The 12,955-nt window shown below is 34.2% G+C and overlaps 1 protein-coding gene across 1 annotated transcript; it reads left to right on the top strand.

Moving 5' to 3' along the window:
• The first annotated feature begins 9,145 nt into the window (after window positions 1–9,145).
• LOC126750207 (pre-mRNA-splicing factor 38) lies at window positions 9,146–10,260 on the top strand. Its single transcript, XM_050459747.1, has one exon. The coding sequence runs from the start codon at window positions 9,254–9,256 to the stop codon at window positions 10,106–10,108; it is 855 nt and encodes a 284-aa protein (XP_050315704.1). The 5' UTR covers window positions 9,146–9,253; the 3' UTR covers window positions 10,109–10,260.
• Window positions 10,261–12,955: the final 2,695 nt, after the last annotated feature.

The raw sequence follows: 12,955 nt of genomic DNA on the forward strand, positions 1-12,955 counted from the left end.
CCGCTTCTTTTAATAATTCCAGCAATTTCCCTTCATCACATTGTCTTTATACGATTTTTGAGAGGCATCATACAGCGCAGGATGTTGAGACAGGATGCTGTCAATTAGGATATCGTCCTGCTCTTTAGAGAATTTGCAAAAGTTTTTTGGATTTGTCATAAGAAAGTTGCTTTTTATTCAATTTTAATTTAAAAGCACGTGATTCTCTCACCGTGCGCAACGGACGATTGCGTAGCGTGTGCGGAGTGCGCGATACATAAAACAGCCGCATTTATTTACACACGATTCAATCCATGCGGATTCCGCATTGCGTACTCCGCTTGCGCACTCCGCAGTAGATAGACCATACCTTTACGCTTACGCTTACGCTACACGAGCAACTCCATCCTTACCACTTCCAGAAAGTTCAAGGTATGACTGCAGCCAATTATCATCCTAGAGTTCAATTTTGTCGATGGCTTCTGGATCACATCATTGCACAACCAAATTTTTTACCATATGTTTTGTGGACCGATGAAGCCTCTTTCACAAGAGATGGTTTTTTTAATAGTAGGAATAGCCATGTTTGGGACGAAGAAAATCCTTAATGCAATTTTTCCAAGAAAACATCAGAATCGTTGGTCTGTAAACGTATGGGCAGGCATTGTTGATGATTATTTAATTGGGCCTTACCTTCTACCGGAACGGTTAACGGGACCTATTTATCTGCGTTTCTTCTAGGAAGTTCTCCTAGAACCCCTTGGAAATGTTCCACTAAACGTTAGACAGCAGATGTGGTTTCAGCATGATGGAGCGCCGGCTCACTTTGCTCTACAAGTACGCGAGTATTTGGCTCAGAGATTTTGGGCACCGTTGGATTGCCAGAGGTGGAGCAGTTTCTTGGCCTCCTAGGTCACCCGATTTAACATCGCTCGATTTTTTCTTGTGGGGTAAAGTCTTTAGTCTACGAAACTCCAGTAGAATCAGAGACTTAATTAGACGAATAACAGCAGCATTTGAAATCATTCAAAACGAGGATCAAATTTTTAGTGTAGTCCGCCGAAATCATGTGCGGCGTTTAAATCGGTGTATTGAGGTTGGAGGAAGACATTTTGAGCAATTGTTGTGATGGTATCATATACAAAAGGTAAAAATAAATGCATCAGATCCTATTTAGGTAATTAATTTTTTTTCTAAATTTAAACGCGTCTTAGGGCCGTAGTGGCGTAGTGACACATTTCCGGACATGGGTCCCCTCTCTCTAGGTCTCCTATACTCAAATGGATTCTACTGTTGCACTGAACAACCCCTAAAAATTTGATCCTATAGTTCTGAAACACCCTGTAGTTATCTAGATCACTGTTTTTATAATATCTACACTAGTTCTTTGTTGACAGTTTAATATTTTATATACTAATTTAATTTGTTCCAATTCTAGAATCACATCAAGTTTTGGTATATTTAATTCTGTATATAGAGTGTTTGTATACTAGTTAGTCTATCATAATTGAATAATATTTTAAGAACTTTATTTTGTAAAATTTGAGTTGCATTAAAATTTATTTTATTGCATGTACCCCAAATTGGTATTAAATATCTAAAATGCGAGCGAAAAAAAGCATTATAAATGTTAAGTTTTGTTTTGTTACTTATAAAATGTCTACATTTGTATGTAATTGGAATCATTGCTAAATTCTTTTTTCAATGTGTTGTCCCCAATTCAAGTTAATGTCTATTATTAAGCCTAAATATTTAATGCTGTCTACTTTTTCTAATGACATATTATTAATATTGATGTTAAAATAATTTTGAGAAATTACATTTTTTTGTTTAAATAACATATAATTTGTTTTAGTAGTATTGATTTTTAATCTATTATCTAGGAGAAACAAACACTAGGTATATCATAAAGTTAATTAAAAAAAAAACAATTTTAATAGCGTGTATTTCCTCCCCTCGCCGCAATAACAGCTTGCAGTCTTCGCGGCATCGAATGAATAAGGTTCCTTATTCTTTCTTGAGAAATAGCCTCATATTCTTCGATCAGCGCTAGTCGTAAGCCTTGCAAGGTTTGTGGTTGTACAGGACGACAAACGGCCCTTTTATGTTGATCCCAAAGATGTTCTATTGGGTTGAGATCCGGGCTACATGCAGGCCATTCCAATCTTGGGAGTCCAACTTAATCCAGATATTCGCTCACTACATATGCAACGTGAGGTCTAGCATTATCATGCATTAATGTAAATTGGTTCCCAATGAATGGAGCAAATGGGACAACAACTTCTTGAAGGATTTCCTCAATGTAACGGTGGGCGGTTAGAGCTTCATTTTCAATTAATACAAGATTGGTGCGTGCTTCGGTAGAAATACCCGCCCAAATCATGACTGAACCTCCACGATATGAGATTTGTTCTGAAATGGTGCAGTCAGCATATCTTTCATTTCTACGTCTGTATACCCGCTCACGACCATCTGGCGTCCTTAAACAAACCCTGGATTCATCTGTTAATAGTACGTTTGCCCACTGTTCTAGAGTCCACTCAAAATGCGATCTTGCAAACCTCAGTCGGTGTTGTCGATGCCGAGGAAGTAATTGTGGACATCTTGCTGGCCTTCGTTCTTTCACTTACACTTACTCCATGAAGTATTCGCAAGTCATTTTTTAGACACACAAGAACTAATGGTGACAAAGTGATCATCAGCTGCAGTGGTCATTCTCCTTCTGCCAGAGCCTTGTCGTCTAGTTAAAATTCCCGTCTGTAAATACCTATTCCAGGCATCTCGAACTGTGGACCGCGGAAATCTCAGAGTACGAGCGACATAACTTTTGCTACGCCCATCCTCTATTAACGCAACAATTCTACCCACGTCTGCTGGAATTAATACCATATAGACACACAACAAATTATAATAGTGACACTGTCAAACTTTATGTCACATTAATTGCGTCCTTAGCCAACGTCGATAATTTTTAACCGAAAACTTGACATTAATTATTTAAAAATAAGCTTCAAATCAGCGTTTTAATACAAAATTTGCAGCTCGCAGCAGAAATGAGATCATGGAATGAATCAAAAATCGAAAAATTTAGAATACATCAAAGATTACAAGGAACAGTATGTAAACAGAATTATCCACCTTAATTTTCCTACAGAGTCTTTTGAAATTACGAGAAAAAACAACAGTTTGTTTTACTCCTGTATAATATAGCCTAATCGAAAAATGCTACTTTACAAAATGATTTTAAAAAATCACAACAAATATATCTAAAAACTGATGGCAAAATCGTGATAATCTGATAAAAAATTTATAAAACATCAAACTTGGCCAATATTTCAGGGTGGCGGCATTTTGTGCCGGCGAGTATATATATTTGAATCATTATTGACTAAATTCACAGATGTAAATAGCTCACAGATGTAAACATCTGTGCTAAATTTCACAAATCATTTTCATTTGTACCTGCAGTGTATAATAGGACAGTATCGTCGGCAAAAGTAAAGTACCGTGCCTGTAGGTTTGCAAATTTAAGACTAACTACATATATACATAGGGAATACAATAGGGGACCTAAAACAGAGCCTTGAGGGACTCCATACTCATTAGTTTATTAGATTAGTTATGATTTTTATTAGATTATATGCCACTCCTCTAAATCCCAATTTATATATAATTTTTTTAATAATATTCTTATATCCACCACATCAAAAGTCTTACTAAGGTCAACAAACACAGCAACAATTTTTTTTTCCATTGCGGGGTTTTTGAAACGTAATCTACAAGATCTACTGTAGCACTTACGGTACTACTATGCTCCACAAAGGCATATTGACATTTATATGTTTTAATAAATTGGTTAATATAACACATCATTCGTTTTCTCATTTCTCATCAACTTTTTCGACAATTTTAGAAAACACGTTTATGACAGAAATTGGCCTATAATTATTAATATTATCTTTACAACCAGACTTAAAGATTGGGCATACTTTGCTTAATTTTAATACCGTAGGGAACTCGATAAATACCTCCAGATAATACATTATTAACCAAGGTAACAAGAATTTTAGTAATCGCATTCTTGGTGTTCCGTAAATCCATTACTGTTATTCCATCATGTCCTGCTGCTGAATTTTTTTTTAATCCCATAGTAATCTCAGTTATTTTTTCTTCCCATGTAGTTTAGAGATATATAGTGCTTTCTTGTGTGACTTCCGGGAAGTTAGAGATATATCCAAGTTGTTGTATTGCTTTGGCTAGGTCAGAGGAAATAGTTTTACCTACTCGTACTTTAGCAAAATGAATATTTAAATATCGGACAATATCATTGGTTTCTTCTATATATATATTCTGACGAATATTCAGTTTATCAATTTGCGTTTTATAGTTCTTGTTCATAAAAAGTTGTTAATAAAACCCCATTGTTTCTTTATGTTATTGCCTGTTGCCTGCCATTTGGACCGAAAGTATTGATTTTTTAAGGCTTTGATTTTATTATTAACATTATTTTTGGGTTTTGAGAAGTCCAATTCCAGTTGTTTGTTATTGGGATTTGTCTTTATAGGCATTATCTCTTATTTTCATCATATTAAGTAGTAATTTTTAGTTATCTATTTTTTTTACGTATTTTTAGTTCCTTTACTTTATGGCATTCTTTTTTGCATGTTGTGATTCCATTAATAACTTCTTCAAAGGTCTGAATATTGTTATGGCTTACATAAATATCAAAAGTATTAGAATTTTTTTTTGTGATCTATAGATTTTACTTTATGTATTATTTTGGGTTTGAATGTTTTACCTATACGTATTAAATTAGATGTAACAAGTTCGTGGTCAGTTAAGCGTGTACTTTCTATATTAACAGGGTTCTCAGCATTAGAAGTAATGTGTTTATTGGACTTTTATTGGTCATTAAAGTATGGTCTATAATTGTTTTTGAATGATTTGTGATACGTGTGGCAGATATGTTATTTACAATTTTAAAATTACTTAACTCTAACGTGTTATTATACCATTTTACTATGCTACAATCATCTAACAAATTTATGTTCATATCCCCGATTATAAATGTTTTTTTGGATGTTTATTTATTATTACTTCTAAATCGTTGATAAACTCACAAATTTCGCCCACAGATACACATACCCAGTTACACACATCCCCCATAGCCGATATTTCAACCTGTTGAAACTTTATATTATATTCCTTGATATATATAGAAATTCCTCCTCCCCTACTGTCTCTACAAGAATAAACTGCTTGGTAGCTATTTAATTTGTAAAATTTACTTTCTTCGTATTTTTACCAAGTATCTGTCAATACCAGAACAGCACAGTTTCTTTGCTATACAAAACATTTTAGTTTATCTAGTTTAGTTCTAATACTTTGTATGTTCATGCAACAGAGACTTTATTTTGTGGGGTTGTTAGTTTAGCTTGGGTAGAGAATCATAACCTTAAGATGAATGCCACTAAATCAAAATTTTTAATAATGTTGGCAAATAATATAAAAAATACCATTTCTATTCAAATAAATCACACACAAATCCCAATAGTATCAGAAGCAGAAACTTAGGCATAATTTTCGACCGATCCATGGGTTTCGAATCTCTTTTTAATAAACAAAATTAAAGCTGCATATCTAAGATTAAGGCATATATAAAATAAAAACATTTCTCACCGCAAAACAGAAATATATTTACTTTGCGAAAGTCTGGTTTTGTCTTTGTTCGATTATAGAGACGTAATTTATGGAGATTCCTTATCTGTAAGTACCAAAAAGGCTATTCAAAAAGTTCAAAATTCCTGCACGAGATGGGCATATAACATTCCATATTATAGACCTCACATAACACCGTATCTTAACTCGGTAACATGTGAATGTTTGTATACAGAGTCACAAAAAGAGGACAACCAGCATATTTAAGACACCAGCTTCAAGACTTTGTCCATTCTCATACAACTCTAAATAACGATTTTGTTGTACCTATCCACAGATCAGCAGCTTTTAGGCGTCTTTTTAAATTTGTTGCTGTTTAGATATGGAACAGTCTCTCCCAAGAACTAAAGGAATTACCTCTCCAAAGCTTTTTTACGTCAAATTAAAAATACTTTTGGGTCAAAATATTAATTGATTTTATTTTTTTTTAATATGTTCTTGCAACAAAAAATCAGTTTTACGTGTCTCCGATTAGTAGATTCGCCCGTTTATCTGCATTTCTCCGCACGCCGGTCTCCCTTCTCGCTATCTCACATCAGCGCTGCCTCCCTATATAAAGCTGGTATTCCCATTTCCCATTGAGGGTATATAACTTTATGTGCATGCCTTTTTTTTATTAATATTTTCCATAGTGGTTTTTCTTGACTTTTTTTATGCTTTTACATTCCTATTCAAATATAGGTTCTTTTAATTTTGGCTCATAAATATTTAAAATGTATTGCAAGAAGAATGTAAATAGTTGTTTAAGGTTTTTAAAAGGGTTGTCTTAGTTGTACTACACTTTACTGATAGTGGTTTTAATCGGGATCAAACACTCCAATTTGTCATAATAAAATAAGTGAACACAAAATTGTAAATTGATTATAAAACTAACAAATAAAATCTTTTTGTATTTGTATTCAAGGTCAAGGCTTTATTAATACCCTTTCAGAGCTACACAAACCACTAACCTTCACCACTATCAGTTGTCACCACGAACTTATAAATATACTTATAACATACAGGGTGTTTCCTAACTACGGTACGAAACTATACAGGGTGAATCGTTAGGTCGTTTTATGAAAAAAAGTTCCTATGAACGTATGTCGGGAGTTCGGAGAGCTTTGTTTCTGAGATACAGGGCGATGAAGGTTCAAAAAAATAACGGTATTTTATAAATACTATAACTATCCTTAAACCGATTTGGTTAAAATTTGGTGCAGTTATTTGAAGTTGTAAGACGCTTATTTAGCTGTAACTAGATTGAAATTATTAGGTCCAGTGGCGTGTCAGTGGGCACCACATGCTTATTGTTGAGAAAAAAACAAGGCCAATAATTGTTTTGCAGCTTTTTATTAATTTTTGTATTTAAGCAACTAAAAATACAACTTTTTCGTATCTTATATTATCTTCATATCTGGCTTTGTTTTCGAAAAAAAAATTTAAAGTATCTTTAACTCATTCTAAAAATTATCCATGGACGACAACATGAAATAAAAACCAATTAATTCGATAAACAATTTCGACCTTAAAGTAAATGAGTAAAATGCCCACCTTCTGATAAAATACACGAGTGCAAACGATTTGTCATTGAGTGTCTGACACACTCAAAAATACCTGGAGTATCCCTTATGATATTGCAATTGACAATTATCCGATTCCTCAAGTCATTCACATCTAGAACAGGAGTTTTATAAACAAGAGCCTTCCGATGGCCCCATAAATAGTAATCCAGGGGATTCATATCAGGACTGCGAGCCGGCCAATTTTGAGGTCATGCACATCCAATCCAGCAATTAGGGTAGATGACGTCGAGATGCTGACGAGCAAGAACACTGAAATGAGCTGGAGCGCCGTCGTGCATAAGCCACATGTTGACTCTTACTTGTAGGGGTACTTCTTCTAATAAAGTGGGTAAATGGTATTGCAAGAAATCCGTGTAGGATTCACCTGTTAATCTTGCCGGTAAAAAAAATGGGCCAATTAGGTAGTCACCAATAATTCCTATCCAAACGTTCAGCGAAAATTGTTGTTGAAAATGAGTTTCTCTAATAACGTGGGGATTTTCGTCGGCCCAAAAATGATCATTGTGGAAGTTCATAATAGCATCTCTTGAAAAATTTGCCTCGTCCGTAAATAAAATATTTGGTAGGAAATTATTATTGTGTGCCATCGTATGAATCAACCACCTGCAAAACATTAATCTTGGATGAAAATCCCGAGGCAGTAGAGCTTGTACACGCTGTATGTGATATGGATGCAGGTTTCTTTTTAGAACTTTCCAAACGGTTTTTGAACTGACTTCAAGCTGCAGTGCAATCTTCCTGATACTATTGGAAGGATCTTCTTCTATCGCATCAAGTATAGCTTCTTCCAGTTCAGGCGTTGTTATAGTTTCTGGTCTTCCACCATGCACCCATATTTTTATTAAAACTCCCAGTTTCACATAATCTTGCATGTAGTTTTCTAAATGTTTTTGCACATGGAATTACTCTGTTAGGATATCTGTCCTGGTAAATTCTTCGTGCTTCTTCCGCATTTCCATTTGCTAATCCATAAATAAAGTGCATGTCGGTCATTTCATGGTTAGTAAAATTATTCATGATGGAGTAATGAATCACTGCTAATTGACAGCTGAATTTTACCTATAGCAATTCTATCACTGTCAGCTGGTCTCCAAAGCAGATAGGTACAAAGGAGGTACTTGAATGGACTTGCCAATTATTTGTCATAAGAAGCAATGTATTTGTTATTTTGTTGTATTTCAAAAATCTGATAATGAAAATCGTAGAAGTTGAATGTTTATTATCATAGTAAACAAGACACAAGAGACCAAAAAGTCGTGCATTGGAGGGTGGACATTTTGCTCAAGTACTTTAAGGTCGAAATTGTTTATCGAATTAATTGGTTTTTATTTCATGTTGTCGTCCATGGATAATTTTTAGAATGAGTTAAAGATACTATAAATTTTTTTTCTCGAAAACAAAGCCAGATATAAAGATAAGATACAAAAAAGTTGTATTTTTAGTTGCTTAAATACAAAAATAAATAAAAAGCTGCAAAACAATTAATTATTGGCCTTGTTTTTTTCTCAACAATAAGCATGTGGTTCCCACTGACACGCCACTGGACCTAATAATTTCAATCTAGTTACAGCTAAATAAGCGTCTTATAACTTCAAATAACTGCACCAAATTTCAACCAAATCGGTTCAAGAATAGTTATAGTATTTTTAAAATTTAAATTACCGTTATTTTTTTGAACCTTCATGGCCCTGTATCTCAGAAACAAAGCAACTCCCGACATACGTTCATAGGAACTTTTTTTCATAAAACGACCTAACGATTCACCCTGTAGAGTTTCGTACCGTAGTTAGGAAACACCCTGTATTTATAAGTTCGTGGTTGTCACGGACTAACAAATTGGACGTTCGCTTGGTGGCTGACAGTGACAGTAACAATTTTGACATTGACATTTTGAGCCGTCAATATTCCTCTGTTTATGTTTATCTATCTATAGCCGAAAGTTAACCAAACAGCAATTATTCTCTGAAAGAATGCTCTAAAAGTTAACAACAATGGCCAACAGAACAGTAAAGGACGCTAAATCAGTGCACGGTACAAATCCGCAATACTTAGTGGAAAAAATCATCAGATCCCGCATCTATGACTCCAAATACTGGAAAGAAGAGTGTTTCGCCCTTACGGCAGAACTCCTCGTGGACAAGGCCATGGAACTTCGCTTCATCGGAGGAGTTTACGGAGGTAACATCAAACCCACTCCATTCCTCTGTTTAACTCTAAAGATGCTTCAGATCCAACCTGAAAAAGACATTGTGGTGGAATTCATTAAAAACGAGGAGTTCAAGTACGTTAGAGCCCTGGGGGCATTTTATATGCGTCTTACCGGATCTTCTTTAGACTGTTACAAGTATCTAGAACCACTGTACAATGACAATCGGAAGTTAAGAAGACAAAACCGTCAAGCACAGTTTGAGCTGGTGCACATGGATGAGTTTATTGACGAACTGCTGAGGGATGAACGAGTTTGTGACGTTATTCTACCCAGAGTTCAAAAACGTCATATTTTGGAGGATAATAATGAAATTGAAGCAAAAATATCTGCCCTGGAAGATGATCTGGATGAGGATATTGAAATGGAGGAAACCGCCGAGTTAGAAAAGTATCAGCTGGTTGAGGAAAAGGAGAGTAAAACCAAAGAGAAGAAAGAGAGGAAGAGGGATAGAGAGAGGAGTCGAGAAAGGCACAGAAGTAGGAGTAGAAGTAGAGAGCGCCATAAGAAAGAGAGAAAAGATGATAAGGATAAAAGAGAAGATAAGGAAAAAGATAAAGACAGGAGGGACAGAGACAGGGAAAGGAGGGACAAAGATAGAGATAGGAAGAAGAAGGATGATGATAGGAAGAGGAGATAAGTTTAATCTGGTTTCAATAAATGAAAGAAGAAATTAAGTGTTAATTATGGACAAGTAAAGAACTTTATTGTATTTATCATAAAAAATTATGTAATTGATTACATTAATGAGCGTATTAAAATATTAGGAATAAATGGAAGATATTTAAGAAACTTCTTGATTATGTGCGGTAAATCACCATGTTTAGGTTATGTTTCGAAGGTCATGTGCCTGGCGCATAGAGACGTAGCACAGGCATGTAGACCTGACAAACAATTCCCACATTAAATTTTCACACTTTAACATAACTTTGATAAGACTATCAACCCAATGTATCAATCAATCAATGCTTTATTGTCAAGAAATTGTTACAATTTGTAGACAAAGCTGTAAAACAAAAAAGGCACAAAAATACAAACAAAACACAATTAAAGAAAAGAAAAACAAAACAAAATTTTAAAAAAAATAAATAAATAGAATAGAATATCTACAATATATACAGATTAATACAATTTCAAAATTGTAAGTAGTCAAAAATATTATTATAAAATATACAATTTAATGTAAACAATGTCAAAAAAAATCATTAAAAAATCTCTCTGTTAAAAAAAAATGTAAAAAATGTTTAAAAAAGTAAAAAATTATAAAAAATCCTAAAATAGCTACACAAAGCAGTATACCTAAACATGTAAAGATAGTAAAAATACATAATGATTTCAAATCAAATGATTACAAAAAAAAAATCATTAACTGTGTAAAAAGCTCTCTCCAGTAAGAATGCTTTTAATGCTTTATGAAATGCAAAAAAAGATGTAATGGATTTAATTTCCAATGGCAGATGATTGTGCATTTTTTTTGCATTATATAATATGGAACTTTTGACCAACTCTGAATGTGGGGTAGGCAGGTATAGATCATGTTCCGTATTTCTAAGTGGATAACTATGGGAAGGCCTATCAGATGCTGAATCGTGTTTGCGTATTTGACAAACGGACTCAAATATAGATGAATAAAGATGGAAAAGTTATAATTTGAAATTTTTTGAAGAAATGCTGGCAATGACTTCTGTATTTAAGTCTCAGTGTATAACGTAAAGCTCTCTTTTGTAGTTTAAAAATACGGTCAAATTGAGTTGCACTACATGTACCCCAGAATGGAAGGGCGTATCGAAGGTGCGATTCAAAAAGGGCATAATAAAATGTTCTAGAAGTAGACAGGCTAAGCTCCTTAGAAATTCATCTTAACGCAAAACAAGCGGAACTTAATTTTCTTGATAAAGAGTCAATATGTGTGTCCCATTTTAACAAGATGTCAACAGTTAACCCTAAAAACTTTACAGAATCAACTTCGTCAATTGTTGCGTTACCAAGTACAAAAGATTGCAAGGCATTTTTATAGGACAACATTTTAGTTTTGGAATTGTTGAGACAAAGGAGATTAGAGTCGCACCATGATTTGATAGTAGTTAAATCACTTGATACGGTTCTATGAAGTTTAGAAATATCCGGATCACTCCAGGTAAAACTAGTATCATCAGCAAATAGACAGACTTTACCGTTAATATTTAGATTAGCAATGTCATTGATGAAGATAAGAAACAAAATAGGGCCAAGTACGGAACCTTGAGGCACTCCACTTTGTATTGGCTTGCAAGAAGACACAGTCGAATCAATTCTCACAGCTTGACTTCTGTTACTGAGATACGACTTAAACCATTCAAAAGGCGCTCCTCTGAACCCGTAATATTGCAACTTTTTTAATAAGATGTCATGATTAACACAATCAAACGCAATCAAGGCACAGAAAATTGTTGCTGTAGGGTGTTGGTTGTTTAAACTGGAGTATACATTATTAAAAAGAGAAAACATAGCATCATTTGTGCATTTGTTCTTTAAAAATCCAAATTGATGGAAAGTAAGTATTTTATATTTTAGCAAAAATGATAGAAGTCTTTTTTTAACCAATCTCAATAATTTTTTAAAGTGTGGGAAGAAGAGCGATAGGGCGATAGTTGGAAGACTGATCTTTGTCTCCTGCTTTATGTAGTGGAATTATTATCGCCAACTTAAGGCAGTTAGGAAAAACACCTTTTTGAAAAGACTGATTAATTAGAGTAATAAGATGACATAATGTACATTTGGGCAGATTTGAAAACATTTTGAGAGTCCATCAATTCCAGAAGAGCCTTTGTTTTTGATTTCCCTAATTGAACTGCAAAGCTCTGGTAACACTACGGGCGTAAAGAAGAAACTGTGGAAATTCTCATTTGCAATGGGAAGATGTGAAAGTGGATCATGGGAATAAGTTATGGTACTCATTAAATTATTTGCCACATTTACAAAATAATCATTAAGGTTCTCAGATGAAGTGGAGATAGTATTCGACAAATAAGGCTTATTTCTCAAAGCATTAACAATCGACCATGTTTTCTTAGCCACATTTTTAGATTTAGCCAGCCTCCTATTATAGTAAATATCCTTGGCGGCTTTTAAACTTCTCTGATAAATCTTTTTGTAAAGTCTTACGTATTCATGAAAAAAAGCGCTTTCTGAAAATTTCTTAAGATGAGATAATAAGCGCATGTTCTTAGCAGATGTACGCAAGCCTTGGGTAGACCAGGGGTTATGTTACTTCTTTTTAAGAGGTCTCAAAGGAAAGGATTTGTGAGAAAGACTAGATAGCGTTTTTACAAATCTAGAGAATTCTGAATCAACGTCGTCAGAGAATATTCCAGTCAGTTGAATGACAAAGGTGCCTAAAATGTAAACAATTTTTATCCGAGAAAATACGGCCTAATTTGCGTGGAACATTTTTACTTTTAGATTTAGTTATGGAAAACTTTGTTAACACTACTTCATGGTCTGAGAA

Source organism: Anthonomus grandis, chromosome 2 (assembly GCF_022605725.1).
Source record: "Anthonomus grandis grandis chromosome 2, icAntGran1.3, whole genome shotgun sequence".
Taxonomy (NCBI): Eukaryota; Metazoa; Arthropoda; class Insecta; order Coleoptera; family Curculionidae; genus Anthonomus; species Anthonomus grandis.